This window comes from Eupeodes corollae, chromosome 1 (assembly GCF_945859685.1).
Source record: "Eupeodes corollae chromosome 1, idEupCoro1.1, whole genome shotgun sequence".
Taxonomy (NCBI): domain Eukaryota; kingdom Metazoa; phylum Arthropoda; class Insecta; order Diptera; family Syrphidae; genus Eupeodes; species Eupeodes corollae.
This window is the reverse complement of record NC_079147.1, coordinates 209,464,789-209,485,757: the sequence shown is the minus strand read 5'-3', so window position 1 is coordinate 209,485,757 and position 20,969 is coordinate 209,464,789. Positions and strand designations below refer to the sequence as shown.

At 32.1% G+C, this 20,969-nt stretch overlaps 1 protein-coding gene and 1 non-coding gene across 2 annotated transcripts in view; one reads left to right on the top strand and one right to left on the bottom strand.

The window, feature by feature from the left end:
* The window catches only part of LOC129943061 (mucin-2), a 72,754-nt gene that overhangs the window by 1,783 nt on the left and 50,002 nt on the right, over positions 1-20,969 (bottom strand). Inside the window, exons 3-4 of the mRNA XM_056052276.1 lie at positions 272-524; positions 55-176 (exon numbers count right to left, since the gene is read on the bottom strand). Coding sequence (XP_055908251.1) covers positions 55-176; positions 272-524 — 375 coding nt within the window. The remainder of the gene's footprint in view (positions 1-54; positions 177-271; positions 525-20,969) is intronic.
* On the top strand, positions 11,655-11,727 carry Trnaf-gaa (transfer RNA phenylalanine (anticodon GAA)). Its single transcript has one exon. It is a non-coding gene; the product is annotated as a tRNA-Phe (tRNA).

Sequence of the window (20,969 nt, the reverse complement as noted above, 5' to 3'; positions counted from 1 at the left end):
AAAAGACGAAAAGTATTAGCGTACAAAAATAAGCATTGAGAGTGATAAACTTACTTTGAATTGATTCCTAAAGGACTCTCCAGAATAATCTGGAGCATAGGGACGATCGAGCAAATCTGGACGTGGTGTTCGTAAATGATTCTCTCCATCGGGCACAAACGGTTTATCTCGTTGACCTGGAAGAGTTTATATAAGGAAAATTTAAAATTCAAATGTCGTTCGTCGGTTGTATCGAATAAAAAAGGTATTGCATACTTTTAGGAGTACTCACCAATCAATAAATTCGCTGCATAGTCCATTTCCGCTTTGGAACAATTCACCATATACCAATGATCACAAATCAACATCCGTTGCTGAAATAACGTCGTATTCGGGCATGAATAGCTGAACTGACGACCTAGACCATCGCACATGTGGTAGACTTGGCAACCTGTCTCGATGTCGGCATAGTAACCAGCTGGACGCCCTGCACAAGAAAACGATGTCTTTGGGAAGTTCCGATGGCGACCAATTGCATTTTGACTCTGAAAGAAGAAACAAATTATTAGGAAGAGTCAGTTAAATATGTTTTGGGATGATTTGATTGCACTATTAAAACTACACTAAGGACTTTATTTTGAAATACTATACTCAGTCTTAAGATGTCAAGTTTCAAGTCTGTATAACCATTTCAATTCATTTTAATTTTATTTTAATGCGTAATAAACATTATTAGTTCGGAACTAGTAGCTAAAACCCAACCAAAAGGTTCAAATAACACAGATCTTCATTACATTTGTGACTGAGATGTTTGTATACAATTAAGATAGCTTTTTTACTTGCGACATATAGGAACTATATGGCAAGTTTTGCATTCGTGCAAAATTTCGAACTCGAGATTTTAATCAAACATGATATTACGATGGTAGAGAAGTCTTAAAAAGTGGGTCCCGCGATTCCGTCCGTTCGGTTTTGTCTGTCTGTCCACGCTCCTACAGCCTAAACCATTGGGTCGATTGAGTTCAAACTTGGAGGTTAAGGTTTTGAGCGGATTCGCGTTAGGAGTTTTTTTCGTTTTTTTTTAAGATCAAAACTAACAGTGGCCATAATACAATTTTTTTGGTCAAAAAACGAAAATTCGAATTTTCTCAAAAACAAACCGATAGATTTTCTTTAAATTTTCTCAAAAAATTTTATTTTTTATCTTGGCTTCTTTTAATAAGAAAAACAAATTTTTGTATTGCTCAGGAAAGGTACCCCTCAACCGTTATTTTGTTTTTTAATTTTCTTAGCAACTTATAAACCGATTTCAATAATTTATTTTTCTGAATAAGCTCTTATATTGCTTTAACAATATTTGATTATCAAAAATGCATTTTTTTATTGTTTGGATTTTTAAAAAAATATTGAATTTTATTTTTTCAAAATTCGATATCTCAAAAACGAAATTCAAACGTATAGCGTATATTAAAAATCTCTAAACAACTGTGTAACAAAAATATTTTTAGAACAAAATTAAAAAATTTTATATATAAAAAATTAATTAAAGAAAAAACCGCTCTAACGATTTTCAAAAAAAAAATATGAAAAATCAAATGTTTTTTTATTTATAAAATGGCATTTAAATTTTTGAATACAAACTTATTTTTCGGGCGAAATTTTGAATCTTAAAATAGTTTTTTTTTTTTAAATATTTTAACTGTGCCCGAAATAGCGCATTATTTTAACAAAAATTGTAATTACATTCCTAGCTTATATCTAAATTAGTGCATTTGGTACATATTTATGTATCTTTATAACTAAAATTATTGTAAATACCAACGATATGGCCGCCCATGTAGCGCAACTGTATCGGATATGATATACCTATTTAATCAACAATATATTTTAAAGTGTCTATCAAGAAGTAATATTTTGATAACTTTGTATATGTGATTTTAAAATATTATTTTTTACGAATAAGGTTGTTTCACACATGATTTACTTGCTTCGCCTATATAAAAGAATAAATACTTAGTACAAGTTTTAGAAACGGGCCAGAAAGAGTATCTGATTTTTTATTAGAATCACTTTTTCAACGTATACCTACACATTATACCTATTTATAAAGGTATTACGTACAATTTCTTGTACCTGTTCGTATCTATATATATAAAAATCAATGCCACTTTTCGTTGTAATTGTATAACTCAACAATGCCTTTAACGATTTGGCTGATTTTGGTCTTGAATTATTCGTGGAAGTCCAGAGAAGGTTTGTACGTACAGAAAATTAAAAAAAAAAATCCTTGAAAAGGTGTAAAATCAACTTCTTTCCATACTCCAATATACAAACAATTTGTACTAATACTTAAAGAAATCCCGATTGGTTGCTTATTTTGAAAATTGACAACGAAGCTGTAATAATAATTGAAGATATGTGTCTAACGATTGTAAATAAAGCATTAGCACAGTTGTGTATAACCGCAACAAATCGTGAGATACATGATTTTTTTGATCGTGAATTGCAACGTGAGTAGGAGTTCAATTCTAATGATTTACATACGTTTATTTGTACAGTCGAATACAATAATTACTTTCGTTCTACCATTGATTTTAGCGAAAATTGCATTGGCACTTGCATCTTCGGGAATTGCTGCTACATTATTAGAAGGTCGTCGGACCGCACACTCTGCATTAAAATTGCCATTGAATGTACGGATGATTGAAACTCCAACTTGCAATATTTCGAGAAATTCTGCTATGGCAAAAGTTCTGCGATAAACGTTAATTCTTTTATGGGGTGAGTGCACAATGGCGAATAAAAAATCAATAGAAGCATTTAATCGAACAATGGAAGATTTACGCGGTAATCAACAGCCGTTTTGGTAGTGCTCTAATATTGCTGTCAGGGGACTTTCGTAAAACATTGCCTGTCATTCCTCGATCAACTTCTACTGATGAAATAAATGCCTGTTTGAAGTCATCAGATCTTTGGAGGTATATACGAAAATTGAAAATTGAAATTCTCCTACATAATGATGCAACTGCCCATGAGTTATCAAAACAATTGTTAGAAATCGGTGATGGCAAAATACCAATCGACAGTTTTTCCGAATATTCTTCAGAATTAGGAAAATCATGATTGGTTGAGAGAACGCACCATTTTAGCGCACAAAAAACATTCATATCAATGCCAATAATTTATTGATTTTCAAAATCAAGCGAAACTACCAGGTGTAGTCACGACCTATAAATCAATGTTATGAATCAAGATGAGGGATTTATTTATCCTCACCATTACCTACTTGAATCTGAAAATCGGTTCTTTGATTATATTATTGCGAAACATTAATCCACCAAAATTGTGTAATGGCACCAGATTGACAGTGAAAAAGTTATTGCCAGATTTGATTGAAGCTACAATTTTAACTGGTAGATCAAAACGAGAAGTGTGTTTGATACCGCATATCCTTATAATTCCAACTGATATGCCATTTGAATTTAAAAGATTACAATATCCTGTGCGTTTATTATTTGCGATGTTTTTATAGAAGGCCCTATGGCAAACACTTAACGTTTGTGGTGTCAATTTAGAGGAATCATGTTTTTCACATGGCCAGCTTTATGTTGATTGTTCCAGAGTCGGTACACCCTACTGTTTATTTATTCATGCTAAAAATGTAAAAACTAAAAATATTGTTTATCCAACTGTTTTAGACTAACCCACCATAGTAAGAGTAGGTACGCAATTCTTTAATATAATAAAGATATTATATATATCATTTGGGTTTTTTGGACTTTTAAATAGCTAGCAATTTAAAATATTTTTTGTTTGAATAAATGAACTCAATAATCATTTTTTATATTACTATTCCTTATACGTACCAAAGCACGTACCGAGCCGCTAGTGCTTGTTATTTTTTGAAACTTTAACAAAATAAATAAACTGAACGTAAGAACTCCATGAAAACTTATAGTTAAGAAGGAATGTAGTATGTACCTTCTAGCCACCAATAACATTCCTTCATTATCATCATAAACATGTCCTTATCTATCTATCTGCATAAAGCTAAGCACGCCAATGAACTATGTATTCTAATTTCTAAATTCTTTATTCGTTTTAGTCATCTACCTACGTGCTATACCTAACTAAACAACCAATAGGCGATCGCTTTACAATTTAAACATTCATGGTCTGCCTCTTTCTTATCTTATTTATTTTCCATCCTGGTTCTTCTAATATGAAGTTACAATGAAGCTATCTAAAGGAAAAAAGCTTTAAAGGAACGAGTTGAATCGCATCGTAGCTTTATACATAATAGACACCATTTTTCATATACAAAGATCGTACACAAGTAAAGCAGACTTATGAATGTAAATAAAAACAAATATCGGTAAAAGATCCTAAGCAGCTGACGTAAGCATGCAAAAGTGTCTTTAATCCCCTTATTAGATACAATATTAAGCCATTTTTTTTCACTTGTTTAAAAAAAAAACAAAAACAAATTCATCAACCTTCATATGGAAGCTCTTTATGTGAAAACATTTACAAGGATAGACTCAAATAGAATGATGGAAACTGTGTAGACTTTTTGGGTCGAAAAATAATTATCTCCCTTATTCTGCTGGCTACTTATAAGAATGGAAATAATATTTTTCTCTTGCTCCTGCTGAATTTCTCAACTTTCGATACTTACGCCACGCCAACGACTCGGCATCTGGTCGCCCTAAAAGTTTCTGCACATGAGAGTACTATGGTTTTCATATAAAAAGATCTTGCGGTTTTTTTTTGACAAATTAAATGGCATTTTTATCTTTGAAGTTCGTGCGACCCAGTCGTGCATTTTATTTATATCGAATTCCAAATCTGGACAGAAATTCAACTTTTAACGAATTTGATGCTCTGTCTGAGCAAGGGCGGATCCAGACTTTTCATCAGGGGGGTGGGGGGTGTTCTCACACACTTAGATGAGCTTTTACTCACCGCTTAAAAATGTTCTCTAATTTTTTGTAAAGGATGCTAACAAAATTTAATAATTGCTAAAATGACAACTTTAGTTATCAAATAATTTAGAACACTGTTGTCCAGAAAATTATGGTCTAACTATTTAATTTGAATGACTCATATGAAAGTATTCCAAGATTCGAACAGTTGTCTAAATATGCCATATTTAGGAGCTAAAATACAATAGCTTAGATGGTTTTTGGTGCATTTCGCACAGAAATGTAGGAAATTGTTTTGAAACGTTGCTTTTTTCCAAAAACAAAACACACTTTTCTCGTTTTCATTTCTATTAATGCGAAGAACGCTGCAAAACTTTAAAAATCCAGAAAATGAGAGAGGAGCTGATATGTAAAAATATCGGGCTTTTTTTGACGTAGGGTTTTCGAACTCAATTTCCGTCTGGGTCGCAAGAACTTGATAATTTTTTCCAAAAAGTCTCTTAAAAAATATTGCCTATATTTTAAGATTTAAAAATGTACCTCCAAAATAAGTTTTTCTCAAAAAATTTAAATGCCATTTTATTTGTCAAAAAATCTAGATTAGCCTATTTTTTTTCGAAAATCATTTTAAATTTTGTCTTAAAAATATTTTTGGTATAAGCACTAAACAAAGAGCTTATAAATATATAAGATTATATTCAATAAATTTGTTTAGGTGGCACCAAAATAAAGACACTATTGAGTTTCTCCTGTAATAAAGAGTGGAGGTTTTTTTTTAATTTTATTTATCTTACAAGTACTATAACATTTATTTTATTTACCTGTAATAAAGAGAAACGACATTAAATGTCTATTATTCAAAATATGCCTTTTCTCCTTATTTTACAAATCTGAATAAGTACTTCTTTTTATTATAGATAACCTTCTTATTAATAATTCATCATAACCACATGACGATCTGTCATCATGGTATTTTCCTATTCTTCTTTCTCTATTATTCTTATTTTAGCTATGGGCTTTCATATCGATTGTGGGATGATTACACCTTCAAATTTCGTAAAAAATGTTGTTCCTTTCTGATATATCGGGTTTTGCAAATAAAATTAGTATTTTATTAAAAATAAAATCATAAAAAATCATCATCAATTTGATCATTGACAAGAGCTTGCACAGAAAAACAAGAATTTTGAAATCGGTTCATTATTTCTTGAGAAAACTTTAAAAGAAAATAAAGATTTTTTTGAGGGGTACCCTTCTGAAGCAATACGAAAATATGAGTTTCTTGTAGAAAGAAGCCAAATTAAAAACACAACATTTTGAAAAAGTTTAAGAAAATAAAGTTTGTTGGAACCAAAAAATTTGTGTGGGGACTGCTGTTATTTTTTGTATTATAAAAAATTATGAAACTCCCTACATTAATCAGCTGAAAATCTTAATTTCAATCAGAACAATTGTTTGGACTGTAGGGGCCAGGAAAGACAGACAGACGGAAGGAATAGAGGTACCCACTTTTTTGTACTTCTCTACCGTCGTGATATCATATTTGATTGAAAACTCTAGTTTGAAATTGTTTACTAATGCAAAACTTGCTATATATGTATGTAGAGGTAGACATATAGTTCCTATATGTCGCAGTAAAAATCACTTCAATAATAAAATTGAAGGCTAGTTTAAGGAATTCAAAGGCAACTTAATATAAAATTGATGATCTCTTATTCAAGGTTTCTTCATTAGAACCTGAATATTTGCTCTTTTTCTTAGAAAGAAATTTTATGAAAATAATTTAAAGCATGACTAAAGCTTTTTCAAGTTCTAAATTGAGCGAAAATCAAAATTTGAGTTGTTTTTGACAGCAAACTACTTTTTTGTGAATTTCGTTAAATTACTAATAAATCTTTGAATGAAATTTTTACTTATAAAACTTAACTGTATAAGGTTTTTGGCTCATATGACCCCCCCCTGGATAGCCAATTGGTCAAAAGTTGATCAATTTGTGCAGTGTTTTTGGAAAAGGGCTGAATATCCGATTCATATTATGTTCCTGGTCAAATCTTCAGTCAAAAGTAGTACTTTTAGCAACAAAGTTTAAGGAAGTAAAAGACAAATGTTATTTTCATATACAAAAAATAAATAATTCAAAATATAATAGGGGTCATATCCATTAACGCAATACAATTTGATTTGAATTGAAGGGAATTCCTACGAAAAAGCAAACAAATTATCTCCCAGGGGGGGGTCATGACCCCTACGACAATTGTTCTTAAGAGGTGTTCTTCATCGCTGGCAAAACCACTGCGTAAACTTTTCCATCTTTCCTACTCTACAGGTCTCTTTCCGAGCGGATGGAAAATAGCATTTGTTTAGCCTGTCCCTAAAAAAGGCGAATCCTCCTTTCCCTCTAACTACCGTCCAATAGCACTAACGTCCCTTCTTTCCAAGGTCATAGAAACGCTGATTAATTATCAGCTCAAGAAATATCTTGAAGAACGGAAGCTTCTTAATGACCGACAGTATGGTTTCGTAGCAATAGGTCCACTGGTGATTTCATGGTTCATCTCACCGAACAGTGGAACAAATCTTTACGTCGTTTTGGAGATAGTAAGATTATTGCACTTGATATTTCAAAGGCATTTGATAAGATTTGGCACCGAGCTCTCTTATCGAAAATGCTTGCTTTTGGTATTGATGAATGTCTTCTTCGTTGGATTAGAGATTACCTTTCTAACCGTTTAATACAAGGTGTATTGGATGGTTACAAGTCTGAAATTCATAAAATAAATGCTGTTGTTCCCCAGGGCTCCGTTTTGTCTCCGACACTCTTTCTTATATCCATAAATGATCTTATGTCTGCCACTTTTAATCCATTAACCTATTTCGTCGACGACAGTACCCTCAGATTCTCATACTAGTTTATAGATTCACATCCTTGTCCTTCGGATGTGGAACTTCAACGGCAGAGTATGATAAGCTCATTAAATTCTGATCTTGACAGCATTGTACAATGGGGAATCAAAAATCGTGTAGAATTTAATGCTTCGAAAACTCAATGCTGTCTCCTGTCGTTAAAGCGTAACACACCCCTGATGCCACTAACTATGAGTGGCACTTGCATCCAAGAAACTAATCAACTGTCAGTACTTGGTATGTGTATCATAGATCACCTTTTATGGAAAGATCATATATTTTATATTGCCAAAAATGCTGCCAGGTGATTAGGATTTCTCCGACGGTGCAAGAAATTTGTCACCCCTTCTGATCTGGCTGTAATTTACAAAGCCTTCATCCGTCCAAAGCTTGAATATAATTCCCGTATCTGGGCAGGAGCCCCAAAACAAGTTTAAATCTCTTGGATAGAATACAAAAAAGGGCTTTAAAAATGGTAGGCGATAGAACTATAATCGAAACATTTACATCGCTAGAACACCGCCGCAATGTTTCATGCCTTTCGTTGTTTTATCGATATTTTTACAAACAATGCTCTGTTGAACTAGCCAGTTGCATTTCACCCCTTAAACGATTCAGCCGTAATACTCACACTTCCAGGAATGCTCATCAGTTTACCCTTGAGCTCATTTTCGGGCGTACTGTCAAGTATAGAGATTCTTTCTTAAATCGTACATCGAGAATGTGAAATGCTTTAGCCAACTCTGTTTTTCCCTCCCATTTTGATGTTCGGAACTTTAAGACCAATGTGCACCGGTATCTCCTTTTAAATCCTTCCCTATTTTCCTAATGCTCGCACTGTGTTTAAATATAAACATATAAAGGGTACTAATAACCCCTTGAGTGCCTGTAAATTATAAAAAAAAACAGGTAAAACGAATTTCACAGGTACATAAACCTAGAACCGAAGGCTGCAAAGACGAAAGTGGAAACATCATAGTGGAACCGCAGTCAATGCTAAGGATATGGACGGACGGAATTCCGCTGTCAGACAGGATGATCCATTCAACATAGACGACAAAAGCCAACAATCCCGTCCTCACGACTTAGACGAAGTAAAGATTGCCATATCTAAGCTGAAGTCTAATAAAGCCGCTGGAGTGGATGGCTTGAATGCCGAACTCCTTAAAGCAGCTGGAGATAAGTTGGTTAGGAGCATGCACCAACTTATCTGTAAGATATGGTTGGAAGAAAGCATGCCCGATGAATGGAACCTCAGTATTGTTTACCCGATCCTGAAAAAAGGAGACCCTCTAAACTGCACCAACTATAGAGAAATCAGTCTACTTAACATCGCCTATAAAATTTTCTCTGCCGTAATATGTGAACGTCTTAAGCCCATCGTCAACAACCTGATAGGTCCTTATCAGTGTGGTTTTAGACCAGGAAAGTCCACAGTTGATCAAATATTCACATAAAGGCAGATCCTGGAAAAAACCAAAGAACACCATCGACATCCACCATCTTTTCATCGATTTCAAGGCCGCATATAACAGCATCTACAGGGATGAGCTGTATAGAGCCATGTCTAGTTTTGGCACCCCTGCCAAACTCGTCCGTTTGTGCAGGATGATAATGGAGAATTCACGCTGCTCCATAAAGGTTGGAAACAACTTAACAGAACCTTTAGATGTCAAAAAGGGTTTTAGACAAGGTGATGCGCTGTCATGTGATTTTTTTAACATCGTACTTGAAAGAATAGTGCAGAGCTCACACGTCAATAATAGAGGCACTATCTTTCAAAAGTCTGTCCAATTACTAGCATATGCTGATGACAATGACACAGTCGGAAAAACTCAGCGTGATGTCAATGGGGCTTTTGTTAGTATTGAGGCAGAGGCGGCAAAAATGGGTATAAAGGTTAATGGGGGCAAAACAACACCAATACATACAACACCAACGTCTTGGTCAAATGGTCACCATCGACAGACCTAACTTTGAGGTAGTCAAGGCTAAGAAAGCAATTGAGTGCAAAAGTCCTCTCTCGAAGAACCCTTATTAATACCCTTATCATCCCCGTTCTGCTATACGGCGCAGAAGCATGAACTATGACAACAGGCGATGAAAGCACCTTGGGTTGTTTCGAGAGAAAAGTTCTTCGTGTGATCAATGGTCCCGTATGCATCGAAGGGGAGTGGAGAAGAAGATGGAACGACGAGCTGTACGGGCTGTACAGCGACGTAGACTAAGCCAGAAGGGTAAAAGTCCAACGACTAAGATGGCTGGGTCACGTAGAGCGCATGGAAAGCAATGCTCCGGGTCGGAAAGTCTACGAATCCACACCCACAGGACAGCGCAATAGAGGAAGACTATGGATCAGGTGGCGCGCACAAGTGCAAAAATCTAGCTAGGGACTGAGCTAGATGGAGAAGTTTCTTGGGTGAGGCACTAGTTCACACAGGACTGTAGCGCCACCTTAAGTAAGTAAGTGATGGAAAACACACTTATAAAAGTTTGCTGAAACCCCCCTATTTAATAAAATTATTAAAGAAAAGTTCTCAAATCTATTCTACTTATGTTTAAGACCTAAAGTGGCAGGTTCAGAGAACAGAAGTAAAAAGAATTAAAGAGTACTTAAAACTATTACAAACGTCATTAATTGTAATTCAGTTCCGTACTAGCTTCAAGTTCTGAAGTATTGTAGGTACATGTCTCACATCTAATAAGAATAACGACTGTTCCCAAGGAAAGAGACTTGAATCTGTTAGTTTTTCGTTAGAGTGGAGCTCTGAGGACTAGCTGACAGTTTAGTGGTAGAAATCTTTGGAAAAAATATGAATCGAAAAATCTACACAAAATAAGGAGAAAATCTTTGAAACAAATTAATCGTCCCCTTAGAACAGCATCTGGGCTTAATTCAGAGCCATTTTCCATCCCACCTTTTATTCTAGCTACTCCACCTATCCAACTAACGCTGTAATATCGATGAAAGGTTAAAAATTGGTAAGATCAAATGTAAGATTCATTTTCAAAACGCTTCATACATTTTTTTATTTGTTTTTGTCAACTTTTCAAAACAAACTCTTATTTGCAAATAAAAATTCTTTGCATATTATTTAAAAGTTTTTTTTTTTAATTATTAATATAATTTGCAAAGTTTATTCTTTGGTGAAACCAAAGGAATATTAATATAAACTTTTTACTTTTCAGAAAATATTTTCCACTTTGCAAATTTGAATTTGTTGAAACCTATTTTGCAAAGAGGAATATTTTTAAAATAAATAATTTCCTCCTTGCAATTTTGCCTTGTTAAGTTAAATGTAGTTTGCAAAGTAAAAGTGGAAATTGAAGAGTGAAAACTGTTTGGTGAAATAGGCCCCAGTTATAAAATTATTTTAAAGCAGTTACAGAGGAATGGTATTTCTGGAATGGATAAATGAAGTCTGTGCCATTAGATAGGGTTATAAAATGCGAAGAAGGTTTGCTATAAAAAAACTTATCGTTTTATATATTTTTATTGTTTGTGGTTTTTCGTGGATATAGCTAATTTCTGTGAGCTGCTCTCATATTTGCTAAGAAATGTCTTACTATACCTTCGAAATATTGATTAAATAAAACCTGCAATATTCTAAGTTAGTTTTTTTTGTCTAAGATTATTGATGCTATAATTATATCAAAATGTTGTATGAAGCTTTTTCGAGCACTTGCGCTCTTGATTCATTCTTTTTCTATCGTTAAAGACAACTTTTTGAAATTTATGAAAAACACCTACATCATCAATTAAAAGCTTTGTATATCCTAAATATAAACAATGTCGAAAGCTTTTTATTATAATAAAAATAAACTTTGCAAATTAGAATTTCATGTGCCGAAATAGCTCAGTTGGGAGAGCGTTAGACTGAAGATCTAAAGGTCCCCGGTTCGATCCCGGGTTTCGGCAGTTATCCTTTTTACTTCATAGTCCTCTTACCTATATGATTGTCAATATAACAGAAATGATAAAAAGTTTAAATATTTTAACAATAATGACAAAGTTGAAAGTTTCATGACTTTTAAATTTCTTGTAGATTGGCTGTTTCGATGGTGATAGATGCTTGATTAAATATTAGATGTCTTGGGGAAACTTCTTTTAATTTCAAAACGTCAAGAAAGTCTATTACCTAAGTTCATTTCAATTTTTTAGGGCAAATGCCTACAATGTTAAACTACAATTTTTTTTTTTTAAACTTGCATTTGGAAAAATTAAAGAAGAAGTTATAAAACGCTTTGAAGTAAAAGTTGTAAGGCTTTTAAGGAAAATGTAAAAACCAATACCTAAAAATAGGATAGCCTTGGTAATAGTTAAACAAAAACTACTTTTATATAAAACGTGCTGGCAACGAAACTATACCGAAAAGTTTTAAACGATTACAGTAATTCAAAAACTTTAAGACACCCCCCAGAGTTAGCAACTTTGGAGTTAGTAAAATTAACTATAACACACAAAATAAAATGAAAAATATTTTTTTTAAAAATAAAGAACATTTGACAAATACAATTTAAAAGCTTTGACGCATCTAATCTTTGATCAACTTACATTCATAAATAAATAAGTAAGCTAACACCCAAGTTCTATGATTTTTCTTCAAATAACATTCTTTATGTTAGCAATAATTTATTGTGACCGTGGGGCTACTTAAGTTATATTCTAACTTCTAACTGATGAAGTGGAAGCAATACCATATACTCAAGTTTCTTATCGGCATCAACAAACATGTACTCGTAATTTATTGTAAGCCAGGTATTTTTTCAACAGTAAGAAGACAATAGGTAATAGGTATGTAGTTATTTACCTACCTTACTGAATTTATTAACCATTCGGCTGAAAGTTAATTTTCCAATTTTTATAATGTGGTAAATAAGCTAATAAGCTTAGCAAGTATTTAGAAATGGCTGTAGAAATCGTTGCTTTAACCGATGCGCGGACGGACGCAACCAAGTCAGAGAAATCAATCAACAGTTCTTTTGAACTCATTCTCAGACGCTGAGTGAGCTCACAGGTCAGCAATATGCAGGATTCTGGGAAACAAAACAATACAATTTAAAAGAATTGAATTGCCCTTAATTTGAATCGCGCCTTAAAAATTTTCTATCATATCAAATTTTTAAAAAATGTCCTCAACTAAAAGTTTTATTAAGATAAATCTTTATCTTTTAGATACAGTTTTAATAAATTTGTAATTTACGAAAATTCTCATTAGTTATAAGTCTCCATTGAGAAACCTTAATTTAATGATTTTATGGTTTTGTAAAATACGTTTTAGAGTCAATTTAATTTTCTGATTTTAAATCAGAAAGTAATTGTAACAATCTGCTCAAATTTTAAAAATATCTGCTCTCAACACGATAATGAGATAGCAGATAACACAAATTAATTTCAAACCATTTTGCCTATTTCTGTTAAAAACCATTTAGGCATTAATAGTGGAAACTAAAAAATAATGAAAATGGTTTGGACATTTTTTAAAATCTGTAAGTAGATTTGAAAAACCATCGTGAATTTTATTGACAAAAAAACTACTTTATGATATGCTATCTAGGTAGCCTTAAAAAGCCTTGTAATGTAATATTCCTAAAACCTGTTGTGTTAGAGTAATTTTGGGATCTGATTTTAAATAAGGACATTCATCGAAAAGTGCAATGTGAAAAAATGAGTTAAAGAACTATTTCAATTCTGTATTTGGTATAGAGGGTGTAAAATAAAATCGCAAAATTTTAAACATTTAATAGTAGTATTGTCAACGGAAAAAATATAATGGCTTACAATCCAGAGTTAGTAAAAATACTAGCTGTTCCAAAAAATAAAGTAGATGTTGATTTTTCAAACAAAAACATTTGTAGTGACTAAGTTTATTTTAATCTAAATATTATTAAAATTGTTGTAATTGGAGTTCAGATAATTGTTGACAAACAAATGCATCCAAAACGACTTACTGAATATTGTGAATTTTGAGACCATGATTTCTCAAAATTGTGGTCAAGCCACAAGTAATGACGTAATGACGTTCCTTATCTTGACCTGATAACCCAGTTTTTAATGACTTAAAAACAAGATAGGCATGTGACCAGTAAAAAAATTTTCTCAACATTGAATTTTTTGAAGTCAAAGTTCTATGCAAAATGATAAAAACCGATGACTGTGAGTTCAAATTTTGTTTTAAATTTGAAGGAGGAAGATGGGATGGGATGACTTGAACGACAAATTTTAAATTTTTAGTTAACAATGACATCAACTTACTTTTGGTGTATCTCATTAAGCGCGCGTTAGTATCAAAACCTAAGTGGAACATTTCGATGTGGGAATTTTTGCAACTCATCTCGATAACAAAGGTACACACAATTCTACAATATTTACAAGATACTCGACATTCGTTTTTAATTGTTTTTATTGATCTCTTTCTTCTCTTTTTGTTTGGACTTGATTTATGATTGAAAGATTTGATTCATCAAAGTGCCTGTGTTTGAATTGAACTTTCTGATTATGCAACTAAAATGTATGCAAAAGTCATTGTGCGTGCCTTTTTGTTGTTATTGTAATTTTTGTTCCATTTTGTAACAAATAGAAAAGAAATCCATCAGTCATGATATTTCCGTAGTGGTTCCCCGTTATACAACTTAGATCGAAAACGATCTATTTGAATTTGAAACAGAAGTGAGGCAAAGTTGCAAAAGTCGATACATCAGATATACATTCTTGACATTGTTTGAGTACAGTAAAACGCATAATTCCTTGTTCAAAATTTAAACCGACTAAATCAGAAACTGTTTTTAAATAAATATTTAAATTGTTTTCACCAATTAAAAATGTTTTAAATTTATTTCAGAGCCTTTTCAACGATATCATGTGTAAAATATAACATCCTCAAAATGGCCACCACCGCGGCTGCACTGAATAGCGCGTATGCGAAAGGCCTAGTATTTTGAACTATGACTTTGATTATAAAATCTTTAAGGGCAGTGTTGGTTTTAGACCTGAGACTTTAGAAAAAGTCTAAAGTGGTCAAATTACATGATCTTGGTGGCCAATTCATACCATCACCGTATGGGCGTGAGATTACCGTGCCATGAAATCGTTCACACAGAGATCTATACTCTGTGCCAGCCCAAAATCCACACCATACAGTTACTTTATTTAGTGTCATCCCCAAACTGGAAATTCATCAAAAATTAGGCCTAATTGCTAAAGACGATTTTTCAACTCGTATTTGGCCACCAAACGTTGAAGAGTCGACTTAAATAAACTTAACTTGCTATTATGATCTGTCTTTAGTGACTGTATAAAAAAAAGATACTTCGACAAACAGTCTAGTCACCAATAGATGTGAAAATAAACCCGTCGTTAATAGAAAACCCTTTAAATTAAAGCTTGACTTATTTCCTATTAGATTGTTTGCATTCCTTCAAGTAGACTGTTTTTTGAAGTGTAAAAACGGCTAATTCAACGATATTCAACAATTTGAGTTATGTTATATGTTACACTTATACAGTTGGTTAAGTCAATAAAATGACTACTATTTAAACAGTATTTTTATTGCATTGACACATCTAAATCAAATTTTTGAAAATACTCAAAACTCTCTTAAACCTAGATTTACCAAAACTCACCTGGCTATTATTTTATTTATTTGTTTTACGTTTTTCTCCTTTAAATTATTAATAATTGTGAAATTATGTGCGTCACTTTTCCAATTGGAAAAAATAAACGACTGTACTGGTGTACTGGATTGAACTTAATAAAAAGTCAGAAATAATTAATTTTTTTGGTTTTGATTTCATATTTCTACTCAAAATATTTCTCCTTTAAATTTTAAATACATTCTCATGCAAAATGCTCTTCAGAGCTGAAATTTTGTTTCTAAATGTGGAAAGCGTGCAATTAATAAATTCAGGAAAACTTTATCCTTTTAAATAATCCTCTTAAATAATAGTTTAAATACCAATATTTATAGAAGTACGAGTCCAGAAATTTTTGGCTAAAAAAACCATGAACTTACTTTTCCAACCTAAGCCGAAAATTTAAATTCTTTTGAAAATAGAAAAGCCTGTTCTCCCATACGTTACTCGTGTCTTTCTAACCCTTTTACTGTCAACTTGCAAGCTCTAAATTTTTAATGTGTTGGTATTACAATTTCTCTAATGTTGGTGTCTAAAAAATCTAAAAAACAAATATACTCGTATGTCCCGAAGAACGCCAAAGAATCATAATTCGTTGAATCAGGACTATTCATTGAACTATTCACGATAACCATTCACTATTTATTTTTCAGCCTGCTTTTAATAAACTATAGGTCCACTGCTCTCGTATATTGTTTTATACATTTTAAATTTTAGTTTGGAATTACTTTTTAAAAAATACCAGGCGCCTATGTCAGCCCGAGGCTTATAATCTATTACTTTCAAAATTGAAGTAGAATGCCTTTAACTATTGTTTATTTTTTCAATAATCAATGATTGACTCGACCACCTTCTTTGAACATCTTATTTAAAAGCCCTGTAGTTAAGTTAAAAATCTCAAACACTCCCCAATCGAACTACAATCTCTTGTTGTTCGGACATTTCAAGGCAGATTAAGCCCAAAGGGCGATACAGAATATCGAATCTCAAACAATGATAGATGAATAGCTTTTAAATATGTTAACAAAAACAATATAATTATAATCTATAGAAAAATAACAGAATGCACACAAGTGACCATCATTTTCTTAATAAATCTCTTTTGGTCAGACTTTTATTTGCCATCACTCAAAACTCTATTATGGAATCCTATAAATAAAACTTTAACACTACAATTTTCACGCTAAAAATCGACATATAATTTATTCGTCATTACTCAGCATCAATTTTGAAAATTTTCAATACATCTAACTCTCGATCTTGATGTGCTATATAATCATCAATCATATTCAGTTTCAGTCATCAGTCTTCGACTTCAAGTCGGTCATCAGTGGAAAACCAATAATTTGTCGAATAAATAATTAATTTATCGTAATTTTAGAGCCACTGGTATAAGTTTTTCATCCCATCCATGGTATTCCAGTAGCTATGACCGCAGCGCGGTAGGCAGCAATGTGTTGAGAAATCGGTATTGTATTAGGTACCATTCCATCATCCTTGGCTATTATGTTTAAGGGGTTTGTATAAAAATTAATGATTCAACTTTCAATTAACTGAAAATTGAAGAATCTCGTTACAAGATTTTAAATATGCTTGGTTAATGCCGAGGTTGACCCAACTTAAAGACCATAAACACTATTATTACAGCTAAATCTTGCACCTAACCATAATTGATTCGATAGTACTTTGACATCTTTCCAATGATTTTTCATTTGATTTTGGACTTAACCTTCATTAATACCTATGGGATCATTCTGTTCTGCTATAGCACATCACAATCAAATCAAAGGTAAGGTACGTGTATAATGTATATCCATAAAATCAATGCTTATTTTTCTCGACCACAAAGGTCAGTGCTTTTAAATGATAAAAGGTTAAAGATACGATTTAATTTTCAAAGAATAACAATAAGCTCTATGGATTGATGGAAAACACCATCAGCTGATTTATATAAATATCCATATCAGCAAAATTGACCTGTACAACAATCTTGATGTTGAACTTCATTAATTTTATTGTGTTTTTGTGAAATTATTGACATTGGAAGGTATGGAATTGTTTTATTATAAAACATCACAAAGATAAGATAGTGTAAATGAACTTTATTATGAAGTTGAACACGATTGTGATGTTACATGACGTTTGCTCTTCCAAGTTAACTAGAAGTTGTTTGTTGATACTGTTTAAGGGGGGGTTTCCGATAAAGAAAAAACATAGTGTTAAAAATATGAGCTGCCATTTTGTTTCGACGACATTCTTGTCAAACTTAATGTTTATTATACCTACGTCAAAAAATCATCAGATCAGCTTAGGTCGGAACAGCGCTTATCCTTTTGTCGAAATAAGTTAGATGGGGTTCCTCTTTATAGTTTTACTAAACATTCAGTCTTAAGTAAGCTAAGACTTTAGATTAATGAATTTAATATTGGATCTTTAGTGCTTTTTTAAATGAATGTTTTTATGGAAATGCGCTAACCCCTTGCCAAAAATGGTAATGATGAACTCTTAAACTTAAACGGAGAGCATTTTAGTTTACTGATAAACAATTTGATGACTTATGGATTCAGCGGGACGGAATTTTTTGACTTTACCAATCAAAATACGAAAAAGTTCAGAAATAGGCAACTAATTTTGTTTGGTTAAGGAGTATTTCCTTGTTTAGCTGGATGTTTTGATGGCACCAAGATACACGGAAAGAAGTGTAGATCATTTATGACAATGCTAGTATGGCCTGGTCCCATACTAAAAAAGTATCTATGATATTCCTACATTGTCTTGTTACAACTCCTATGAGTATGGGATTATGAACTATAATGTATGGTACCAAATCTTTGCTTGTAACACATGGGCGCATAGTACGTTTGACGAGACAACATTGCCTTCAGCCAAATACTATACCGGAGATGTCACAATGCTACTAGTTTTTCCCGCGATAATTTATGGCGTGATAACCGATATTCTTATTGTATAACTGTCAATAGTGAATGGGTATAACTACTGTATCGATATATATCTACAATAACAACAATGGATAGACTTTTTTGCTAGGAGCGTTGTGCAAGACGCCAGTCAGTATGGGCCTGACTCCCTTACTGGCATTGGCGTATCGGCTATAACTATTGTCGACGTTTCTATTCTCATTATGGCCAAATTAACTATGCTTACAACTTTGTATCCAATGGAAACCTTCTGAGCCATACAGTATTGCGTTCAGACCCATACTAACATTGAATTATGCGAAATCTATTTTTTTCCGTGTAGATACTGATTCACCAAAATGAAAAACATTTTGTGAACAGTCATGGACACAATGCTTTTAATGCAATGATATTTTGTCTGATCGACTCATTATGTATTATAAACGCTAATTGGATTCATACAACTGTAAATGTTTTTTTGAAGACATATTTGATCTTGATTAACAAAATCTAAGATTATAAAATACAAATTAATTGCAAACCTACATTTTAATGTTTTACTTTTCACTTTGAAAATAAAGTCTGAAAAATTCAGAAATCTTTTCATTTTGCAAATTTTGTCAAAACACTTTGCAGGATACTATTTTCTTGCAAAGCTGCAACGTGAAGTCTTTGGTGAAATAGGCCCCATGTTTCTTTAAAAAACCTAGTAACTATCGTTTGAACATGCTCACACAGACATTTTCTAAAAACCATTGATTTAGATTCATGGGACCTTGAAACGTCAAACAATGTCAACATTTTCAAATCGACAACAATAAATTTCTATTTAAAGTTAATAAAAGCTTACATCAATTTTTGTTTAGAACTTATTTACTTTAGAGAACTCTCAGCAGTGTACTTGACTTCAAAATCAACAAAAAATTTGTTTTAATTTAATTGTTGTTTTCTCATTTTTACATTTTTACTTATGACTTACGATATGACAAGTTTTGGGTTCGTAAAAAATGTCGAACTCGGGATTTTAATCAAACATGACATTATGATGGAAAAAAAGTCACAGCCCAAACTATTGTGTCGATTTACTTAAAATTTGGAAATTAAGGTTTTAAGCCGATTCGCGTTAGGAATTTTTGTTTAAACATTTTTTAAGACTAAAAATCTCAGAAAACCTCATACAAATTTGATGCTAAAAAATTGATCAAAAATATTATTATCAGTTTTGATTTTTAAAAAATATTATTTTTTTTTTCGAAATTTTATATCCTTTACTAAATTGCAAAAATACAATTAAAATATAAATAAATATTTAAAAAACCCGATCTATCGATTTGCAAACACAAAAATTGAAAAATTAATGTTTTTTGGAAATTAAATTGCATATAAATTTTCATTTTTAAATCTTACAATAAAATAAATATTTTTAAATTCTCTTTGCATACATGAGCAAGTTTGTTCGAACAAGTCGTTAGTTAAAATTTTCAAGGCAAAATATCTTAAAAAACTGTTTGTAATTTTTCAGTAAAATGGTTACACAAATCAAACAAACCGCGTCTTAATGATCGCTGAAATTCACAGGGGGTTGACAAATTTTCTTTGATAAAAATATAATAATAATTTATGAAAAATAATAACGTTCCAAAATTAATACTTTTCTCTACGTACAATCAATTATATAGGAGTGGACACCAAAGTATATCCAAAATGCAAGTTATGTAAAATGTAAGATTTTCGACTTGTTCATCTTTTTCAATATTATTAAAAAATGTAATTTGATACCAAAAGGTCCATTTTTTTGTCTCCTAATTTACGGCTGGGTCAAGCAACATACCCATTACTTATTGTTTTCATTAAAAAAAGAATGCTATAAAGAATTTGGTGTTTCCACTTTTAGGTAAAATGTTTATAATCAAAAGACTCAAACATTTCACTTCCAAATCGAAGATTTCAAATGTTATGACTTCATTTTGTTATTTTAAAATTTATGTTGGCTTTTCTTGACGCTGTTTTTTTTTTTAATTTCCAAGTGAAATGTTGAATTTGGTATTTCTTAGATTAGGAAAACGATAAAGTCCGATTTCCTTTCACTTTCTCTCGCTGTAATCAGTTTTAAAGTTCAAAGCACCTATTCTTACTAAAAAGATGCATAATGTAAAAAATTTCCTCAGAATCATCTCACTGAAGGAATTTTTTGCAAAATCATTTCGTCTAATGTGGAGCAGTTCAGCAGAAATGAGCGTCTCAAAGTCTACATTCAATGGAAAAAGGGTTAAAGGCAGACAATATTCTATTCGCTGGCCATGACTTGACAGTTCTACATAAAATTAAAAACAGTTTTTAAACTTTAAACTATTTTCATCTTATCATATTCGTATTCAAAACCCCCTTTCTTTTGTTTAGTCAAGACTCAAGAGCAATAGGAACCTACATCTTATTACAATCTATAAATATATTTCAACCCTTAAATTCCAAGAATCAGAATCTCGTATCTAGAACTGTTTTTGTTTTTGTTTTTATTTGTTCAGTTCATTCCTGACCTTCACCTGCTCTAGCTCTATGTGTACATACACTTATTCCCTGAGTACCTACGTAGCTGTGTTGTATATTCCCC